Source organism: Muntiacus reevesi, chromosome 1 (genome assembly GCF_963930625.1).
Source record: "Muntiacus reevesi chromosome 1, mMunRee1.1, whole genome shotgun sequence".
NCBI classification, from domain to species: domain Eukaryota; kingdom Metazoa; phylum Chordata; class Mammalia; order Artiodactyla; family Cervidae; genus Muntiacus; species Muntiacus reevesi.
Window position 1 is genome coordinate 171,728,327 of NC_089249.1, and position 22,793 is coordinate 171,751,119.

Consider the following 22,793-nt stretch of genomic DNA (forward strand, 5'->3'; position numbering starts at 1 on the left):
GTTATGGAACATTAATGACCAGAGACGTATCAATGTCAGTTACATAACAAATCACTGGCCGTAGGCATTAGTTTCTGCAAAAATGCCCTGGTCAATAATGAGTTAAGGGAAGTGAAGGGATGAAGGTGCAAAGGAAAAGCAGCCAAGATATAATAGTTTAAACATAAAACACTCCATGTTCCTCCTCAAGGGGAGACAGAACAATCTGATACTTATCTTTGAGTTCTGACGGAGCCAGGGTTCCCACCACATGGAGTAAGGAATGACCATGTTGACCTCTTCTGACATCAATCAACTAAGACTGTTGACCTTCGCTTCAATTCTTTGCTAAATTCTCCTCTGCTCGTGCCCCTTTGTGAATATGCATGTACCTTTAACTTGAAGCTTCCCCAGCTTGGCTGTTGGGGAGACATGGTTTTGGGCAAAATCTCCAGTTTTCTCATTACTTGCTGCAAGTAATAAATCCTTTTTTCTTCTGATTTTGGCTTGGTTGTATCTTTTGGCTCATCGCTCACCAGGAGGCACATCCAGTTTTACTGGTAATGGTATGCCTTCTTTTCTCATGGATAAATACCTATGAATGATAGGTTATATGGCATTCAATATATTTGTCTGCTGGGTTATATGGCATTCGATATATTTATCTTTTTAAGAAACTGCCAAACCTCTGCATAGTCTCACCAGTAGTCTATGAGAGGTCCAGATTTTCCATGTGTTCATCAACATGCAGTGTGGTCAGTGTTCATAATTTTAGCCAAATTAATAAGTGTATATAAATTTAATTGTGTTTTTAAGTTGATTTCAGTAACATCAGTCATAGTAGAGACTCCTGTGAACCTCAAGTTCACTGCCAGTGAGGAGGTCAGTGGCAAGGGGCTTCAGATCTTTCCTTGTAATCTGGGATGTCAATCACTTTCTGGGCAAAGAATCTTTGCTAATCTGAACATAACAATCCAAATTTTCCTTTGGGACAAATTGCAAAACCACCTTGATTGAAATTTACTTTCCTTTTTACCTTTCTGAGTTTTCAGATTCCAAAAGCATGGCTTAAGAATTCTGTTTCTGAAAGGGAATTGCAGGGCAATGCTGCTGCCCATGGCAAAGATCAAAAGCTATCTCATCTGGAAAGCATACTACTCCCTGTTTCAGCAAATGCTACTCACTCATTATCTTCCTTCTGAGTAAATCATTGGCAATGAATGTCATTTTTTTTTTTTTTAATGAATGTCTAAATACACGCCCTCTCTTGAGGCGGCTTTTATTCCTGAGCTTCTACTGCTCACGTTACCTGAGCTTAGAATCCAGGCAGCTGGATTGGTCTGGGCTGCAGTTATCCGATGGCTCCTGCAAGGCTAACCGGCTTCTTTCCTCTGTGTGTGTGCCTGCTGCTGACACCAGGCTTCGCTGGGGCAGGCAAGCTGCTGGTGGTACCCATGGATGGGAGCCACTGGTTTACCATGCGTTCAGTGGTGGAGAAACTCTCCCAAAAGGGGCATGAGATGGTCCTAGTCATACCAGAGGTGAGTTGGCACCTGAGCAATTCATCCAATGTTATAGTAAAGACTTATCACACAGCTTACTCTCTGGAGGATTTGAACGTTGCGTTCAGGAAATTCTCTGATTTTCAGTGGAAAGTTCGGCCACAGAGTCTACTTCCTATGTTAATAAGTTCAGCCAACACAGTTTTTGATTACTTTTTTTCACGCTGTAAGAGCTTGTTTGAGGACAAGAAATTAGTACAATACTTAGAAGAGGGTTCTTTTGATGCAGTGTTTCTAGATCCTTTTGATATGTGTGGTTTGATTATAGCCAAGTATCTCTCACTCCCATCTGTGATCTTCACCAGGGGAGTTTTCTGCCATTATTTTGAAGAAGGCACTCAGAGTCCCCTGGCCCTTTCCTATGTTCCGAGAGCTTTTTTGGAATTCTCTGATGCCATGACTTTTCAGCAGAGAGTGTGGAATCTTATCCGGCACTTAGAGGAACGTTTATTTTGCCACTATTTTTACAAAAATGTTGAAGAAATTGCCTCTGAGATTCTCCAGACGCCTATCACGACATCCGAGCTCTTCAGTCAAGCATCAGTTTGGTTGTTACGAAATGACTTTGTCTTGGACTATCCCAGGCCAGTGATGCCTAATGTGGTCTTCATTGGTGGCATCAACTGTCAGGAGTCCAATCAAAAGCCGCTGTTAGAGGTAAGTTACTTCTCCTTTAGCATACTGAAGATTAATGTGGCTTTGGGCATTTAAAAAAAAAGATGCCTTAGTAAATTGTGATTTATCATTTATATCCTTAGCATTTGCAATTTCTTTCCAGTTGAACAAAGTATCTTGTGCCAGTTCATCTAATTGTGCATTATCGACTTTTACAAAGCTCCTTCTTTGCTAAGTATGTGTATACGATTGATGTGATTGTTTATAATTTCTAGGCTGCCTTTTTAAATACTGTTTTTGAAAAAAATGCTAAAAAATTTCAATAAGAAATGGAACTTCCCTTTTGTTGACCCAATGCTACCCCCTATAGGAAAATGCTTTTAGAGGTTTTGTATGCATCTCTTCCAGTTTTTCTGAAATTATTTTATATAAGTGCATGTATCTCATGTAACTTCTCACAGCCATTTATTAAAACACAATATACTATCAGACAGGACACATAATTCCTTACCTTGTTTTTTTCTCTTGCCAATTGTGTACATCTTCTCAGTCAGTATGTATGCAAATGTGTCATTCTTTTTATTTAAAAATTTTTTACTTTTAAAAATTTATTTTGCTGCATCAGGTCTTAACTGCAGCATATGGTATTTTTGTTGAGTCATGCAGGATCTTGAATTACCGCTCGAGGGCTCTCTATTTGTGGTTCACAGGCTAAGTAGTTGTGGCATGCTGGCTTAGTTCCTCTGTTGTATGTGGGATCTTAGTCCCCAAACCAGGGGTGGAACACGCATCCCCTGCATTGAAAGGCGGATTCTTAACCATGGGACCACCAGGGAGGTCCCTGTCACACTCTTTTAAGTAGTTGCATAAAATTCTTTACTTTGAATGCATCATAGTTTATTCAGCTAACCAATCCTGGTAGATATTGATGGTTTTCCCCACTTTTTCTTTTATAAGCAAGACTGTATTAAACATCCTTAATTTCTTTACCTGCATATGTTTCTGACTTCTTGCTCTTATCTCTGTAAGCTAGTCTTTGTTTGTTTTCTTGCCTGGGTAGCTTGTGGGATCTTAGTTCCCCGACCAGGGCTCTTGGCAATAAAAACTCAGTGTCCTAACAACTGGACCGCCAAGGACTTCCTCCTTTGATTACTTATAACTCTTCAAAAATGTTACCACCATTCTTAGTTCATGGGCCAGACAAAATCAGGCCACTCAGATTTTTCAGTATCTTTTGAAGAGGGGAACAAGATTGCTGGCTCCCCAGGGTAAAGTCAGAGGTGAGACAAGTGAGTGAGAAGCGGGGAGTCTAGCAGGAAAGTGTGAGTTTTAGATATGTTATAATGCTCTATTCACCCTGAAAACAGCACTGCACCACTTGTTAATAAGAAATGTATTAGAGTAAGTAGATGCTCCTGGTACAAGGCAAGGTTACTCAGGGTAGTAATCCATTTAAGTTTAAAACGTTAGGGAGATAACCTGAGTCCTTCTGGTCAGCTATGGGCCCAAACTGCAGGACTCTGAGAGGCTGCGCCTCTCCCCTTTGACCAGTTTCTGTGGCAACCCCAGGCACCACCCAGCGCCATCTGCACCCTCTATCTGAGGGTGGGGTACTGTGCCATCCTGAAACCATGCCCAGTCCACTATGGTTCATAGGTCACCCACAGGGGTGTAGAGATGTGTAAAGCCATATGGATTTTATATCTGCCTCTTACAGAGAGAGAGCTATAAAACATGCTGAACCATATACGGCTTTATATGTTTGGTTGCATATGTCTATACTGGGTTGGCTAAAAGTTCGTTTGGGTTTATCTGTAAAGTCTTTTTCTAAAAAACTCAAAATGAACTTTTTGGTCAACTCAATATCTTTAAAATAAATGGTTTTCCATATCTATTAAGGGATTACATGTATTTGAAAGGTTTCATATATCTGAAAGGCAATATATAGGTTTTTAAAATTCATATATTGTAAATTTATTTACATTTATATAAATTATATATAGCATAGTACATATAAAAATAAAAGCATATTTATTTGTAAGTACAAATATAAAGTAAGCATAATTATCAGAGAGAATTCTGACCTCAGAGAAGACCCTTTAACCAAGATCCTTGGATATAACATAACTACAAAAGCAAATTTTCATGAAAAAACTTATGGACGTCTTGTATTTCTCCTGTGCAGTTTGAAATGATTAAGATGGTGAATTTTTTTAAAGTGGAAAAAAATGTCTTTTAACAGCAGATTGGTTTGAATCAGGATACAAACATATTTCCCACATTGGATCATTTCTTCTAACTATAACCGTCTCCTCCTTTTTAGCAATTGCTTGTTGTAGTAACTGGATCAGTGTCTGGTAGAATGTTTCATGTTCTAGTTAGTCTGAAGGCTCTCTTGTGGCCGTGTTTAACTTGTTCCTATGAACTGGAAGTTAGTGTAGGTTTGACTGACCCAGGTTCCCCTCTTTGGACAAGCACACGGTATCCAAAGCGCTGTGTGGTTGGTACTGCATCACTGCAGATGGCAGCCTTCGTCTGACTACTCTACTTTGAGTGATTTTGACTTTGGTCTGAATGCAGAGTCATGCTCTCCTGTGTCTGCTGTGGCTTTCCGAGGTCCTGAGGGAACTCAGACCAGGTGACAAGTAGGCATGAAATTGGACAAGTTTCCACCTCCAATCTTTTGGGTCGAACTGCGGCTCTGAGACCTCCTTGGTGCAGTTGACAAAGCTCTCTGTCTTCTAGGTCCTGCCCGCCCAGCAGCCACGTCCTTCTCTTCTTTTATGTTCCAACGCCGCTGCCTGCTTCCAGTCTTTCAAGCCGTTCCACTTTGGGGCCCTCATACCGGCTGTTCCTCTCTCTGGAATCCTCTTTCTCCCTTTCACAACCAAACTAAGCTCTACCTTAGAGACACTTGGCCTTCGTAGATGTTTTGGTACATGAAACAGCCTGGCATTTAGAGTTGCTCCGGTGGGGTGAGTGGCACCAAGAAACCGGATCCTATGCCCGATCTGAAATAAATGAATATCCTGAAGACTTAAGGCAAGTCCAGAAGCTGCAAACAGGAGCCGGGAGGCAGCACTCTGCTTGGGAAGGGCCAGGGGCTCTCAGCAGAAGGCTGAGTGGTTGTTGGACTCAGTGCAGATCTTCAGGAGCGTGAGAACCTCAGTTGAGGTCAGCTGATAGATATGTAGGCATGACTCAAGATGTCACTCACGATCCCTCTGGATACTTCTGTTACCGAGTCCAAGCTCACCCTGCTCACTTCGCGATAGGCCAATGAATCCGAGAGATGAGGTGTTGAGGCAAGGAAGAGACTTTATCTAGAAAGCCAGCTGGCTGAGAAGATGGCAGACTAGCACCTCAAAATAACCATCTTATCAGGGTCAGGATGCTAGTTTCTCTTACAGATCAGAGATGGGGGAAAGGTGAGGAAGCAAAGCAAAAAGGCCATTAATCTTGCAAACATCTCCTAGAATGGCAAGCCTCAGGCAGGGGATGTGTTCATTTTCCCCTTCCTGCCATCCACAGGTGGACAGGGTTCTGAACAAAGGCACTTTAGCTTGACCGTCAGGCAGAGGGGCAGGATTCTCTGAAGGAAGCTGTGAAGTATGATTATAATAACAAAAGCAATGAAAAACAAGTCCAAGAAACAGTTCCAACATGCAGTCAGAGCTGACTTCTTCCCCGAAACACTTGCTCCTTTACTGTCTCCTGCCTCCCTCTTCCCTGCAGCTCCCCTGTTACTTCCTATCTCTATTACATCTGTCTTCTCTACCTCCTTTCCACCCATGTTTTCCTATATCACTTTCTCATCATAAATCCTGCCACACAGAGGGCAACAAGAAAGGGCATCCCAATGTCTGACTCAAGACATGGCGCTTTCAGTACTGAACAGAGGCAATAAAGTTTTGCCCAGAGGCACATAGAAAGAGCTGGGAACGCAGAGGATGTGGTTGGAGAGCCCAGGTTCCCCCAGCCCTCTCTCACTACCATCTTCTCTGTAGCTATAAAGCAGTGTTTTTCCCTGCCCTCTAGGTAATGGAGAGCTGCTGCTGAGTATGTATTGCATCTGTTCAGTAAGTTGGGGTTCCCAGGTGGTGCTAGCAATAAAGAACCCTCGTGCCAATGCAGGAGACGTAAGAGACACGGGCTCGATCCCGCGTGGGTTGGGAAGATCCCCTGGAGGAGGAAATGGCAACCCACTCCAGTACTCTTGCCTGGGGAATCCCATGGACAGAGGAGCCTGTGGGCTATAGTCCATAGGGTCACAAAGAGTCAGATACAATGGAACTGACTTAGCATGCACACACAGCACAGAGAACTCTCTTCCAGATCAAATATGATAAAGCATGTAGAGTACCTAGCGTGCAGCAAAGAACTGGTGACAGCTATAACCCCAAAACTGGGTGATGCTAGGTATTTCCCAGGACAGTGATTTCCAACCATCACAATTTTTGAAACATGATCAGACGCCAGTTGGAAACCTCCTATGAATTATTTAACCCTCAGATGGATAGAGTACCCTTAGGGAGAGTTTAGAAATTAAATACAATGAAAGCCAACATAGATTGGCATTGTTACTAGCCCGTTTTGCAGATACTGAAACTGAGGCACAGAGAGGTTGAGTGAGTTGCCTGTGGTCACACTTCTAGTGGGTGGGGGAAAGCAGGATTCCAAGTCAAACATTCTTTTTTTTTTTAAATTAAGATATACTTTACATATCATAAAGTTCACCCTTTTAAAATATCCAGTCAATGGTCTTTGGTATACTGGAAGATGTAAGTAATCATCATCATTGTCTAATTCCAGATTACTTCCTCCCTTCAAAAGGACATCCCATAGCCCTTGGCAATCCATCCCCCTCTTCCCCAGGGCCTGGCAATCACTAATCTACTTTTTGTCTCTATGGATTTGCCTGTTCTGGATATTTCACAAGAATGGAATCATTCAGTATAGGTGCTTTGTGACTGGCTTCTTTCAGCTATTTTTCAAGGTTTATTTGCTTTGTAGGAATGTATTGCTATTTCATTTCTTTTTATGGCTGAATAATATTCCATCGTATGGGCATACATACCTATTCATCTGTTCATTAGTTGATGGACATTTGGGTTGTTTTCCCTTTTTTTTGGCTTTTATGACTAATGCTGCTCCAAACATTCATGTACAGTGAGCCCAGACATTGCACTTTTAGGGGCCAAGGGCCTAACGTTGCCCTTGACTGTCTCCTTGTGCAGACTGGAGACTCTTGCGAAGTGCCCCGCCTGTGACCTTTGGGGAAGTTAAATGCAGGGAAATTTTCCCAGGGTGGGCTTGACGTCTATCTCATGGCTCTCTAACCTCGCAGTGGACATGACATTTGTTGCTTTTTCGGTACTACAGAATAACATGCAGTTGACACTTTTTTGTTATCATAAAAGACCCTTCATTGAGCAGCTATCTATTGAGAGTCTTCTATGTGCTTGGTTAAGAACTGGGGACGTGGCACCTACAAATGACATGACTGCCTGATGGAAGCTGCCGTCCAATGGGGAGCAGGTATTGATTGATCGGTTACAAATGGTAAAAAGCACGTGATGAGCAGAGGGTACAGGGAGAACGGCCACTGGGGCGTCTTGCCAGGTGAGTGACCTTAGGAAGAGGTGGGGAGAGACTGCCAAGCAGTGCAGCCCAAACCCAGATATCACGAGGCGTTTCACACTGAAACCCAGGCACGTTCCTCCCCCTTCCCCCATGTCTCTGGTCTCCTTGGTCTAGCAAAGGCAGGAAGTGGAAGTCCAATTTTCTGTCTCTTCTGAGTAGCCCTCTGTCATGACTGCGGAGTGACCTGTGCCCCCCTCCTCTTTACTGCTGGCTCCTGGGCCCACCACCCACATCGATGCCACACACACTCCCCCCACCCCACCCCAGAAGTCACAGACAAGGTCCCTATTGTGGGATGTGTGCCCGCCAGAGACATCAGGCTGAGCAAACCATATTTGCCAGGACTGGCCTTTCCATGCGTGATTCAGACTTGACCCTTTGTGACCTGTGCCAAGACCTGGGCCCAGAGCACTCTGACTTCAGGGGTCCCCACCCCGCAGCCTAGCAAATGGATTAAATTGCCCCCGTATGCCACATCACATATTCTGTCACTGTCACTTGATGAGCTGAAACACAGTGGACCAACTGACCTGAGGTTATATTTGTATAGCTTTTTATTAATTTATTTTGCTCTTTTTAGATTTTGGATTTAGTAAAAGTCTTTTTTTCAGGCCTCAAACACTTTGCAGGACATTTTAAACCTTATAGATCCAACCCCTCTTTATCATGAGCTGCAGGTAAAGGGTCAACCTTTCTAATCATCTTCCTTCTATCATGACATCACCCCCTCCACTTACACAAAGACCTTTTCACCTTCCCTCTACTCAAAATGCCAGGTGTCCTCCATTTAATTTTAGGGGCATCTCAGCTTCCATCGCAGGACCTGCCCCCTTCTCCCTGTGGATGCTGTGCTTACTTGCTCAGTTGTGTCTGATCTTTGCCACCCCATGGACTGTAGCCCACCATGGATACACGCCCTAAACTCAGTGGTTGGGTCTTCAGGAGACCCCGAGAAAAGGTTGGCTTTCCACCTTGACACTCAGTGATGCCCCAGGACACAGGGTGTCTCACAGCACTACCTAGATCAGGCCCGGCCCTCCAGGGTGGCTCACCCCTAGGATCTCCCCTCTCCCCTGCTGTGACTGGCAGACACTCTAGATTCTTCTTCCTGCTGCCTTGTTCTTACACGTGCACATGCATACACACACATCATTCTTATTAATAGAAACCGTCTTCTACACACTCCCTTCTTAGTTTGCAAGGTTATCTCTCTGGTGACATTTTACAAAGTGGTGTTAGTTTCTTTCTTTCATCTCCTGTCTCCTTGTACGACCCTTTGGGCCTGCTGGGAATAAGAACAGTCCCCATAGCTAAGCCTCCTGTCCAGCAACTCAGAGACCACAGCAGAGTTCTGCTAGGAAGGGCCCAGGGTGGTCCTCCGCTGGATGGGGCCTGGGCTGAGGAGCCTGAGGTTTGCAAGGCATCTTGCTGCATCCACCTCCACACACTTCCTTCAGTCTTCCTCCCTCTAGAAGCGCTGTTCTTGTAAAGAAACTGCGGCGGTCCTGCCTGCCCTGGAGGGTGGACTCTGACTCACTCTGCTCCCCTTGGGACCATGAGGGTCTCCGTGCCCCCTTGATGGACACACACCAGGACGCTCTCCTTTCCTGACTCTGATCACTGTGAGTGGGAAACCCTGCTGGCACTTTTCTCCCTGGGATGTTGCAATGAATTTGCGATTTGGCTGGGTTCCTGGGACCAGGTTGTGCTTGCACCACCCCTTCCATGCCATTTCTTGGGGCTTCTTCTCTTTCCCCGAGTCCCAACATGCTTCCTGAGCCCACGAGGCTAGGTTAGGACAGGCCCTTGCGTGCCAGTTCAGCTGTGCGTGAGTAGTCCTGGGCGAGTCTGTTTGAGTTCTGCTAGGAACCACCTCTCACTTGGAAAGCCTACCTCCCACACCCGTCATCTTTGGACTCCCTCTACTCAGCAGTAAATCAGGCAGTGCTGACATGGAAATCAAGAGCCAGGTCACACCCTGGACTGATGGGTGGCAGAGCTGGTAGTCAATCCCGGCTTTCTGACTCAAACTCCAGTGCTCTCACCATTTGCTAGCTCCCGTGGGGACGTGAGAACATGCAGTAGAACACCAAAAGAGCACCGACTCTTTTGGGAGAGGAAGCTGGTCAGTGATAGTATAATCTGTAATCGTTTAAATCTATAAGCTGTCACTTGCAAAAAAAAAAAAGTAAAACAGTATCGCTCTTCTTTTTTCTTGTTTGTTTTGGGAAATGCAGGTAGTTTTCTTTAATATGCTATTTATCCTAACCCAGAATGGACTTATTATCTTAAATCAGTTAATGAGGATGCATTTTTTAAAGTGATTTTAATTTCTAAAACAAATCATTTTGTTAGTGTTGTTCGGTCCCCAAGTCTTTTCCAACTCTTTCTGACCCCATGGACTGTGGCAAGACAAGCTCCTCTGTCCTCCACTGACTCCTGGAGTTTGCTCAGATTCGTGTTTATTGAGTTGGTAATACTATCTAATAGATCACTTGCATAGACATTACCCCCACGGGGCTTCCCAGGTGGCACAGTGGTAAAGAATCTGCCTGCCAATGCAGGAGGTGTGTATTCGATTCCTGGGTCAGGAGGACCCCCTGGAGAAGGAAATGGCACCCCACTCCTGTGTTCTTGCCTGGGAAATCCCAAGGACAGAGCAGCCTGGTGGGCTGCATACAGTCCATGAGGTCACAAAAGATTCAGATAGAGCTTAGCAACTAAATGACGACAATAACAACAACGTCCTTATAAAAAGGGTAAATCATCAGAGGCTAGAAGGGAACCTGGAGCAGACCATTCCTGAAAGCCTCCAGAAGAAATCCACCTGGCCCACGCCCTGATCTCAGGCATTCAGTCTCCAGAACCCTGGTAATATATTTCTGCAGTTTAGGCCACCTGCTGTGCAGTCTGCTTCAGGGGCTCTCATTAGTGGGAAATTCCCTAAGCCAATGGGAAATTGTTTTCTTAGCCAAGAAAGTGTTCTGTGGTGTCTGGGATCCAATGCTAGAGACGCTGGCTGGTTGATTCACCATCAAATCCCCGTCACCTGCTGCTTTCCCTTTGTTTTATATTTTTACATTGTCCCACTTTCTCTCCTGCCTCTTTTATTCCTCCTGTCCTCTATCCATTCGCGGTGCACGACTTGGAACTTTCACTCCTTGAGATTTTATCTTAAAATTAGTTAATTATTAGGCTGCGTTGAGTCTTAGTTACAGAATGCAGGATCTTTATTGCACACACTCTCTAGTTGTGGCATGCAGGCCCAGTTGCTCCATGGCATGCCATCTGGACAAACCTAGACAGTGTATTAAAAAGCAAAGGCATCACTTTGCCGACAAAGTTCCGTCTAGTCAAAGCTGTGGTTTTTCTAGTAGTCATGTACAGATGTGAGAGTTGGGCCATAAAGAAGGCTGAGCGCCAAAGAATTGATGCTTTTGAATTGTGGTGCTGGAGAAGACTCTTGACAGTCCCTTGGACTGCAAGGAGATCAAACCAGTCAATCTTAAAGGAAATCAGTCCTGAATATTCACTGGAAGGACTGATGCTGAAGCTGAAGCTCGAATATTTTGGCCCCCTGATGAAAGAGCCAACTCATTGGAAAAGACCCTGATGCAAGGAAAGACTGAAGGCAGGAGGAGAAGGGGGCAGCAGAGGATGAGATGGTTGGATGGCATCACCAACTCAATGGACATGAATTTGAGCAAACTCCGGGAGATAGTAGAGGACAGAGGAGCCTGATGTGCTATAGTCTGTGAAGTCACAAAGAGTAAGACAAAACTTAGTGACCGAGAAACAATAACAACAAAGTTATCTGGGATCCTTGTTCCCCAACCAGGGCTCAGGCCCACATCCCTGCATTGCCAGGTGGACTCCCAACCCCTAGACCACTAGGGAAGTCCCCCTTTGAGACAATTTGAGGATTTGCTTTTGCCCAGCAGAAGGCTTCTCGGTTCATCCACACAGAACCTGGCTGCCTGATCAGAGCCCGAGGAAGTCCCTCTGAGGGACCTGCCCTGGTGCCCACATTCTCGGATTAGTGGATTAACTCACTAACTCTAGATTAGCCTCTGTGGCAGACGCGGTAATTCAGGTGCAGAGAAGTGGGTTGCGGTGCTGGAGGGGGCAGCGTGGGGAGGGGGAGGCTGCAGACTTCAGACTTTCTGTTCTTAATCACAGTCAGAGTGGGCGTCGTGGTCTTCGAGCACAGAACTGCTAGGATTATTTTTTAAAATAATTTTATTTATTTACTTTTGGCTGTGCTGCTGTCTTCGTTGCTGCGGGCCTTTTTATCTCTAGTTGTGGCAAGCGGGGGCTCCTCTCTTGTGTTCTGCCGGCTTCTCATCGCGGAGGTTTCTCTTGTTGCAGAGTGTGGGCTCTAGGACATGAAGGCTTCAGAATTGTGGGACGTGGGACCTTCCCAGGCCAGGGATCAAACCCCGGTCTCCTGCACTGGCAGATGGACACTTGACTATGGAGCCACCAGAGAAGGCCCCTGTTGGGATTCTTTTTGTCTTCTGGTATAACAGAGGGCCCCCAGGCACAGTGGTGAGACCAGGAGAAGTGGGGTGGGAGGTAGGTCAGACTCCTCTGTGCCAGGGGAGCTTTCTGCGTCCCCCCTTGAATCCAGTCATCACTATGGTATCCAGGTAACCAGGATTTGGAGTGACCAGTTCTGCTGTGTCGTTTCCAACCCTGAACTTGGCATCTGTTCACCCTGCATTTGGGAATGAGAAAAGTTGACAACTGGGGAAGCGCTGATAGATATTTGTCCATGGACGTGGTCACGGATGCTGCAGAATCCGGGGTGGGGGCTGCTCAGGCTGAAGGGCTGAGGCCAGCCCCTGGGACCCTCCAAGTTGCCCCCCAGTGGGAGAGGGATGGACCCATTGTTGGGGATGCAGAGAAAAATAAAAATAAATCGAGAGGCTCAGGTGAACGCTGGTAAGGGGCCTGGTTGTTGCAAGTTAGCCATGTGCTTGAAAATGGTTAAATATTAATTTAGATTCCTTCATGTAACAGGGCAGTTCAGGGCAAGGAGAGGTAGGCTGGGTCTGTGAAGGGCAGGGATTTGTTGAGGGGAAAAAAAAAAATGTTCTCCCAGAGCTTGGCAGTTTCGAGCCTGTAAATTGTTCTTGTTGCTACCTGCCCACACTCCAGCATGGCGTGCCTTCTTCGGAGAGTTTCTGTGGCTGTTTTCTTCTTAGCATTTTGGGGCTTCGCCCTGGGGGACAGGCTGCTGGTGGTCCCTCAGGATGGAAGCCACTGGCTCAGCATGAGGGACATCGCAGAGCGTCTCAGTGAAAAAGGGCATGAGATCGTGGTGGTGGTGCCCGAAGTCAACCTGCTCCTCCAAGAGTCCAAGTACTACACAAGGAAGATCCACCCAGTGCCCTACGACCAGGAGGAGCTGGAAGCCCGTTACCGCTCCTTCGGGAGGCACCACATTTCTCCACGCTGGCTGCTGACTGCCCCCGTGGTGGAGTATAGGAACAACATGATTGTCATCAATATGTACTTTACCAACTGCCAGAGTCTCCTGAGGCACTCGGACACCCTGCGCTTCCTCCGGGAGACCAAGTTCGACGCCCTGTTCACAGACCCGGCCTTACCTTGCGGGGTGATCCTGGCCGAGTACCTCAACCTGCCCTCCGTGTACCTCTTCAGGGGCTTCCCCTGCACCCTGGAGAACACGTTCACCAGGACCCCGAGCCCCGTGTCCTATGTCCCCAGGTACTACACCCAGTTCTCGGACCGGATGACCTTCCTCCAAAGGGTGGGCAACTTCCTGGTGAGCTACCTGGAGAACATTCTTCTCTACTTGCTGTATTCCAAGTATGAAGAGCTGGCGGAGGAGGTCCTTGGGAGGCAGGTGCACTTGCCGGCCTTGTATCGGAAGGCCTCCATTTGGCTGTTAAGGTACGACTTTGTGTTCGAGTTTCCCAGGCCAGTCATGCCCAACACGGTCCTCATCGGAGGGTCCAGCTGCAAGAAACAGGGCGCCCTGTCTCAGGTGAGTGGCTGGCTTTCTCTCGGGTGGCAGCCTGTCTTCCTGGGCAGATGTGGTTCTGATGTGTTCTGTCTTCCCTCGAGCATGTGGTTCCAGGGAGGGCTGCCTGAGGAGGGGAGGACAGGCTGAGGTTTTGGATGATGCTGTGGCTTGGAAGGAACACAGAGGTGGTGCGTGGCAACAGCGGGAGGTATCTTGAGCCAGGTTATCTGGGGACCCTCACAGAATCCTCGAATGAGCCTGAGAAGTTTCCAGCGCAAACCCTCTGCTTGTCTGTTGAGGAAACAGGTGAGGCTGGACCAGGAGGACACAGAGCTAAGAGGCTTATTTGTTGCTGTGGTTTGGTTGATAAGTTGCGTCTGACTCTTTGCCACCCCGTGGTCTGTAACCTGCCAGGCTCCTCTGTCCATGCTGGCCCAGGTCAGAATACCTTCTCCCTGTGGCTGAGTCCCTTCGCTGTCCACCTGAAACTGCCACACTTTGTTAATCAGCTATTCTGCAATATAAAATAAAAAGTAAAAAAAAAAGTACATTCTCCCATCTCTGTGCACTGCCTTTTCCCTGGACCCTAAACCAGGAGTCAACACAGGATAGCTAGTGGACAGAATCTGCCCAGAGCTAAGAATGGTTTTGCATTTTTTTTTGAAGGGATGTTATAAACCTCAACAAAGAGTGTGTGACAGCAATGTGTAGGGTGTGCTGAGCCTGCGTATTTACTATTTGACTCTTTACAGAAAAGGTGTGTTGACCTCTGACCTAAGGCAAGTGTCCCTAGGTGCCCTCTTGATGTGTGCAGAAAGAGGGCCCAGAGCTACTTTGGAAAAGAAAAGCTTGTGAGTTTTGTGAGATTGTTTGGTTTTACTTTCATATTTACAACTTTGAAAGACTTCTGATCACTTGTTCACACTGGAATTCTCTTTTAAAATGAATTTTTTTTTTTTGTCAGAAAGAAACCCTGAAATAAAACCCAAAGGCCTCACCACCTTTCTTGAACATCTGCTGATTACTTTAATATGCTGGACAGTTGGCAGCAGCTATGGAAGCAGGGCCAGGGGCTGATGAGCTTAACTAGACTGGTTTCAGGAAGCACAGAGCATGAACTAGAAATTCGGGGTTCTGGGGAATTTTAATTAAGACATTAATAAGCAAAAATGTACTAAAAAACATTTGACATAAGAAGGGAAGAAAATAGCGTTTTTGTTACCTATCATTTTATTAAAAAAAAAAAAAAAGAGTTGTATTCAGTTATATTGAAAATCCGGACTGTAGTGGGTGTGCTTTCTGAGCCCTGTGAATCTTTACCTGGTGCTTGACTTACATTTATGTGTGAATTGCAATCCCATTTCATAATAGAGAACATTCTGTACTACAATACATAATTATCAACTTACATTTGTAAATTGCTGGAGGTTCAGTTCAGGTCAGCTCAGTTCAGTTGCTCAGTCGTCTCCGACTCTTTGTGACCCCATGGATTGCAGCACTCCAGGTCTCCTTGTCCATTCCTAACTCCTGGAGTTTACTCAACTCATATCCATTGAGTGGGTAATGCCATCCAACCATCTCATCCTCTGCTGCCCCCTTCTCCTCCTGCCTTCAATCTTTCCCAGCATCAGGGTCTTTTCCAATGAGTCAGTTCTCTAATCAGGTGGCCAGAGTATTGGAGTTTCCGCTTCAGCATCAGTGAAGTTGATTTATTCACCTTCCATGAATGAATCTATTCATTCACCTTCCATGAATGAGTCCATTCATTCACCTTCCATGAATGAATCCATTCATTCATTCACCTTCCAATGAATATTCAGGACTGATTTCCTTTAGGATGGACTGGTTGGATCTCCTTGTTGTCCAAGAGACTCTCAAGAGTCTTCTCTAACACCACAGTTCAAAAGCATCAATTCTTCGGCGCTTAGCTTTCTTTATAGTCCAACTCTCACATCCATACATGACTACTGGAAAAACCATAGTTTTGATTAGACGGACCTTTGTTGGCAAAGTAATGTCTCTGATTTTTAATAAACTGTCTAGGTTGGTCACAACTTTTCTTCCAAGGAGCAAGCGTCTTTTCATTTCATGGCTGCAGTCACCATGTGCAATGATTTTGGAGCCCAAAAAAATAATGCCTGTCACTGTTTCCCCATCTATTTGCCATGAAGTGATGGAACCAGATGCCATGATCTTAGTTTTCTGAATGTTGAGCTTTAAGCCAACTTTTTCACTCTCCTCTTTCACTTTCATCAAGAGGCTCTTTAGTTCTTCTTTGCTTTCTGCCATAAAGTTGGTGTCATCTGCATATCTGAGGTTATTAATACTTTCCCCAGCAATTTTGATTCCAGCTTGTGCTTCATCCAGCCCAGCATTTCTCGTGATGTACTCTGCACATAAGTTAAATGAGCAGGGTGACAATATACAGCCTTGACGTACTCCTTTTCCTATTTGGAACCAGTCTGTAGTTCCATGTCCAGTTCTAACTGTTGTTTCCTGATCTGCATACAGTCTCAAGAGACAGGTCAGGTGGTCTGGTATTCCCATCTCTTTCAGAATTTTCCACAGTTCATTGTGATCCACACACTCAAAGGCTTTGGCATAGTCAATAAAGCAGAAGTAGATGTTTTTCTGGAACTCTCTTGCCTTTTTGATGATCTAGTGGATGCTAGCAATTTAATCTCTGGTTCCTCTGCGTTTTTGAAATCCAGTTTGAACATCTGGAAGTTCTCGGTTAGTGTGCTGTTGAAGCCTGGCTTGGAGAATTTTGAGCATTACTTTACTAGTGTGTGAGATGAGTGTAATTGTGCAGTAGTGTAGTTTAAGCATTCTTTTGCATTGCCTTTCTTTGGGGTTGGAATGAAAACTGACCTTTTCCAGTCCTGTGGCCACTGCTGAGTTTTCCAAATTTGCTGGCATATTTAGTGCAGCACTTTCACAGCATCATTTTTTAGGATTTGAAATAGCTCAACTGGAATTCCATCACCTCCACTAGTTTTGTTTGTAGTGATGCTTCCTAAGGCCCACATGACTTCACATTCCAGGATGTCTGTCTCTAGGTGAGTGATCACACCATCGTGATTATCTGGGTTGAGAAGATATTTTTTTGTATAGTTCTTCTGTGTATTCTTGCCACCTCTTCTTAATATCTTCAGCTTCTGTTAGATCCATAGAATTTCTGTCTTTTATTGTGCCCAGAAATCAAAATGGAGTTTTTTTGGACAAATGATCAAACCATTTCAACGCCATGGAAAAATGTGCACTTCGGAGTGATGTTTGGAAGTCTGTAGTGCTGGTGGCCACACGACCTTGTGAATGTACTAAATTGCACAGAACTGTTTTCTTTAAATGGTTAGTTTTGTTAGGTGACTTCAGCTAAATAAATTATTTAAAAAGAAGGTACGTATAGATCAGAAAGAATAAAGGCCTGGTTTATAGCTAAAAAGAAATTTAAAAACTCTAGGATTTTCCTGGTGGTCCTGTGGTTAAGAGTCTGCCTTGCAATGTAGGGGACATTGGTTCGATTCCCAGTCAGGGAAGGTTCCACATGCCGTGGGACTAAGCCCATGTGCCTCAACTATGGAGCCCACTCTCCCTAGAGCTGTGCTCTGCAACAGGAGAGGCCACCACGACGAGAAGCTCACGCATGGCAACTAGCGAGTAGTCACCACTCTCTGCAACTAAAGAAAGCCCGCTCACAGAATTGAAGACCTGCTACAGCCAGAAGTATAACAAAAAATATTAAAAAAAATAATAATAATAAAACCCCAAACACTCCTTAGCAGGCTAGTAATGTGATTAGGCAATTCAAAAACACAACACAAATGGCTAATAAAAAAGTTTGAAAACACACTTGACTTCAGAAATAATGCAAGAATTCAAATGAATACATAATTACGTTACACTTGCTTATCAAATCAGCAAGCATTTTTATAGGTAACTGTTGGCCTAGCTGAAAATAAATACTCCTGTATTGCTTTCAAAAATGGGTCAAGTCTTTTGCAAACCAGAGCTGGCTGATCATTCCTTGCATAAAGCTACAATTCATGATCTAGGAAAGGGCTCAGGGTAACTGGGGGCCCCAGCCTTGCCACATGGGAGAGCAGGGGATTGGTTCCCCTCCTCAGTTGCCCACATTGGTGCGACTCCGACCACAGCCCCTAGGGCCTCCTCTGCCCAAGGAGGGACTCAGCTACCTCTGAGGGCTTCCCCTTTGTTTCTGCCAAGATGCTTCGGAGAAGCCCAAGGTCATCAGGCAGACGGTTCCCAGGGGGCAGCCCCAGGTGTTCTGAAGCCATGTGTCCTGTCCCTGCCCAGGGCCTCAGCTCCACCCTTGTGCACCTCGACATCTGGCCTCAGAGCAATTCTGCTGCTGGAACATTTCCTCGGGTGCCTTCCCCTCTGTCCACGGAGGCTCTGATCCCTTCTGAACCACCTTCTGGAACGTCGTCTCTCTTTTTCCTTGATGCTTCTTAGCTGAGACCAGTCTATCCCATGGCTAACATCTTTTCCTTTTGGGAGGCTCAGGTCAAAAGTCTCCATCTTAGAGAAGACTTTAGCCTTACATTTCATTATTAGAAGGGCCATGGGAGGGACTTCCCTTGGTTGTCCAGTGGGTAAGACTCTGCACTCCCTGTGTAATGCAGGGGTTGTGGGTTCAATCTCTGGCTGGGGAACTAGATCCTACATGCATGCTGAAACTAAGATCCCATGCAACCAAAATAAATAAAAGCCATTGACGTGTTTTCTTAGAATAAAGGAAGGTGGAGATCAATCCTAGTGTCTTCCACTTGCAATTCAGAGAGCTGCTCAGAGCTTGGAAAAGTGAAAGTTGCTTTCATGTCTGACTCTCTGCTACCTTATGGACTATACAGTCCATGGGATTCTCCAGGCCAGAATACTGGAGTGGGTAGCTGTTCCCTTCTCCAGGAAAGGCCAGGAAAGGAGCTTGGAAAGGACAGGTTTCTATTCGTATTTGGTTGTATAGACCATGGAGGCAAGTCCTGGCCAGACCTCAGGCTCTGGGCCCAGCACGTCTTCTCCGCCCACCTTGCCCGTCACGGGGGAAGGAGGGAAGGAGCGCTTGGCCCTGGCCCATCATTAGGGAGGGGAGGGTCCGGTCTGCCCTCCCACGCTGGCTCCAAGCATTCCTGCCTTGTCCCCATGACCTCAGTAGGGCAAGAGCTGTAAGACTGGGATTTGAACAGGCTGTGTGGTAGAGGCAAGTGACTTGCCTCTGGGTGTTCATTTCTCCATCTGTGAAATGGGAACAGCCAGGTAGCCATGGAGTTGGGTGGGTGAGACTCAGTTCATGGGAGAATCTTGAAACCAGTCAGTGCAACTCAAATGCGAGAAAGTGACTTTAGGCTGGAATAACAGGAAGGGGGTCCCTGAGACAGGAGGTCATCCGATTCATCAACATGAAAACGGATGCCTCGAGGAGAGCTGAGGGAGCTGCCAGAGGCCGCAGGCTGCAGCCGGGGACAGAGGCAGGATGAGAACCCACTTCTTGGTTTCTCCCACCGTGAGGTCCAACCCTCTTTTTCTAATTAGGCAAGACTTGGAAAGGCTCAGCCTCATGGAGGAAAGAAAGGAAACAAGGGGCAAGTCAGTGGATCTGGCCAGCTTTCTCCTGGCCTTGTGGCCGTGAACTTTGGTTGACCCAGTTGAAATGGGCCTGACCAGGCCTGCCTCACTCCCTCACAGGGTTATTTGATATTTGAGGGTCGGTCAAATGCGAAGTATGTTACAGCACTTTGTAGATCATCGAAGGAAACTATGGCCCTCATCCCTGCCTTCCCAGGACCTTAACTCAACGCAGACTGAAACTTTCACTCCAACCAAAGTTTGAACCTGTACCTCCCTGGCAGTAGAAGTGCCAAGTCTTCATCACTGGATTGCCAGGGAACTCTCTCTTGCCTCATTCTTTGGAGAGCATTTCCCCCCCCAGAAAACCAGATTCCAATTTCTCAGGGCTAACTCTTCTGTTCCCAAATTTTCTCCTCTTGTGTTCTGGTGTCATTTAGATACTGGTTCTCAAACAGGGATGATTTTGTCCTCCAGGGAGCATTGTCTGGAGACATTCTGTGGGGTCATAATTGGGGGATAACCTAGGCTCCCCTAAGGGCTCAGTGGGTAAAAATCTACATATGATGCAGGAGACACAGGAGATGAGGGTTCAATTCCTGGGTTGGGAAGATGCCCTGAAGAAGGAAATGGCAAGCCACTCCAATATTCTTGCCTGGAGAATCCCATGGACAGAGGAGCCTGGCAGGCTACAGTCCATGGGGTGGCAAAGAGTCAGACACGACTGAGCAACTAAACCACCGCCATTGTCATCTGCTGGGAAGAGGCCAGGGATGCTGTTAAAAATTCCACAGAGCACAAGAAGTATACCCATCCACCCTCTCCCAGCAAAGAATCATCTGACCCAGAACAGTGTAAGTGCTGAAACTGAGACACTGATCTGAGCAAATTTCAAGAGAGCATCAGTGACTTCTTCCCACAGGACCCCAGCTAGGTGGTGAGGGGGTGACAAAGGTGCTCTGCTCACCTTCTGAGCTCATCTTGTCTCCCGACAGGGGTCTCCACAAGTAATACTCACTCAGGCTTGCAGGTTGAACTGAGGATTGACTTTTAGGCAAGTCAAGGGAACAAAACCCCAAAATGCCAAGTCATTCTTAACAAGCGATTTAAAAAATCTAAGACTTGAGCCAATGTCTACAGTGCCTTCATCAGGTTGGTTCTCTTTCAAAATTCCATGTTTATCTTTATGACTAGTTATCTTGGAGATTAACGGACATGCAGTAATTTTGACATCACTGTTTATGTTAATAAGTAATTTCTAAGGAGTGGCTAAGTACTAGAATGAGTCAGGGTTAAAAAAGAGAGCATTCAGTGTGAGTGTCTGAAATATAAGAAACTTGGTTAGCTAGTGATTTAGATATTTCTAGGAGAAAGATAAAGTGGGTTTAAAAAAGAAATGTTACTGAGTTATAATTCATAAGCCATACAGTGTGAAAGTCGCTCAGTCATGTCCAACTCTTTGTGACCCCATAGATTATACAGTACATGGAATTCTCCAGGCCAGAATACTGGGGTGGGTAGCCTTTCCCTTCTCCAGGGGATCGTCCCAACCCAGGGACTGAATTCAGGTCTCCCATATTACAGGCAGATTCTTTACCAGCTGAGCCACTAGGGAAGCCCTAAGTCATACAAGTCCTCATTAAAATTTACAATTTGATGGATTTGGAGTACATTCGTAGATTTGTGCAACCATCAGCCCAACTAATCTTAGAATATTTTCTATTACCCTCAGAATAAAGTCTTTTTTTTTTTCTTTGATGTGAACCATTTGTAATGTCTTTATAGAATTTGTTACGACATCGTATCTGTTTTATGTTTGGTTTTTTTGACTGCAAGACATATGGGATCTTAGCTCCTCGACCAGGAATTGAACCAGCTCCCCTCTGCATTGCAAGGTGAAGTCTTAACTAGTGGGCCTCTAAGAAGTCCTCAGAAGTCCTTAGCATCAATAGCCATTCCTCAATCTCCACTCTCCCCAGCCCCTTGCAACCTTCCTTTTCTGTCTCTATGGATTTGTTTATTCTGATCATTTAATCCAGATGGAATTTGTAATATGAATATGTGGTTGATTTTTTTTTTCACACAGCCCATCTTCCAGGTCCATCCATGTTGCAGCATCACTTTTTATTGTGGAATAATATTTTGTGCTAGGGCTTCTCTGGTGGGTCAGATGGTAAAGAATCTGTCTGCAATGCAGGAGACTTGGGTTCGATCCTGATATACTATGCTCTATGTGTGTACTTGTCAGACTTCTGCCTTATTTCACTTTTTGGCCCTTATGAATAATGCTGCTATGAACATTTGATCACCAGTTTTGTGTGGACATGTGCTTTCACTTCTCTTGGGTAGATACCTAGGAGCAGAACTGCTGGTAACTCTATGTTTCACCTCTGTTGTTTGTTGTTCTAAATAGGGTTTGACTCTGCAATCCCATGGACTGTAGCCCCCCAGGCTCCTCCGTCCATGGGATTCTCCAGGTAAGAATATTAGAGTGGGTTGCCATCCCCTTCTCCAGGGAATCTTCCCCACCCAGGGATCAAATCCAGGTCTCTTGCACTGGCAGGTGGATTCTTTACCACTGAGGCACCAGAAGCATACTTCATCTTTGCAGCGCTGAGTCACTCAGTCACGTCCGACTCTTTGTAGCCCCATGGACTATAGCCCTCCAGGCTCCTCTGTCCATGGGGATTCTCTAGGCAACAATACTTGAGTGGGTTGCCATGCCCTTCTCCAGGGTATCTTCCTGACCCAGGAGTCGAACCCAGGTCTCCTGCATTGCAGGAGGATTATTTTACTGTCTGATCCACCAGGGAAACCCAAGAATACTGGAGTGGGTAGCCTCTCCCTTGTGGTGAGATACACATATAGTAAAAATGACCGTTTTAAAGGGTGCAGTTCAGTGGCACTTAGTACATCCTCAGTGTTGTACACCCTCACCACTATCTAGTTGCAGAACATTTTCATCACCCCAAAGGGAAACCCTTTCCTCATTAAGCAGTCACTCCCCACACCCCACTCCCCACAGCCTTTGGCAACCACTAACCCACTTTCTGTCTCTATGGATTTGTTTATTCTGAATATTTCATAGAAATGGAATTATGGAATAGGTGGTTTTTTTGTATCTGACTTCTTTACCTAGCTTAATGTTCCAAGGTTCATCCACATGAAATCAGTACTTCTTTTTAATGACTGAATCGCATTCCACTGTATGTGTGGACCACATTTTGCTTCTCCATTCATCAGTTTCGGTTGATGGTTGTTTGGGTTTCCACTTTTTGCTATTGTGAACAGTGCTGCTACGGACATTTATGTTCCAGTCTGAACACGCTATTTCAATTCTTTTGCATGTACACCCAGGAGTGTTGGATTATACAGTAGTTCTCTGTTTAACTACTGAGAAACTGCCAAACTGTTTC

At 45.6% G+C, this 22,793-nt stretch overlaps 2 protein-coding genes across 2 annotated transcripts in view; both read left to right on the forward strand.

The window, feature by feature from the left end:
- Nucleotides 1-1,337: 1,337 nt before the first annotated feature.
- On the forward strand, nucleotides 1,338-5,099 carry LOC136152232 (UDP-glucuronosyltransferase 1A7-like). Its single transcript, XM_065913466.1, has 2 exons — nucleotides 1,338-2,198; nucleotides 4,902-5,099. Exons 1-2 carry the CDS (start codon nucleotides 1,338-1,340, stop codon nucleotides 5,097-5,099), a joined length of 1,059 nt encoding a protein of 352 aa, XP_065769538.1.
- Nucleotides 5,100-12,776: 7,677 nt separating this feature from the next.
- The window catches only part of LOC136164920 (UDP-glucuronosyltransferase 1-6-like), a 127,139-nt gene continuing 117,122 nt past the window's right edge, over nucleotides 12,777-22,793 (forward strand). Inside the window, exon 1 of the mRNA XM_065930592.1 lies at nucleotides 12,777-13,812. Coding sequence (XP_065786664.1) covers nucleotides 12,961-13,812 — 852 coding nt within the window. The 5' untranslated portion in view covers nucleotides 12,777-12,960. The remainder of the gene's footprint in view (nucleotides 13,813-22,793) is intronic.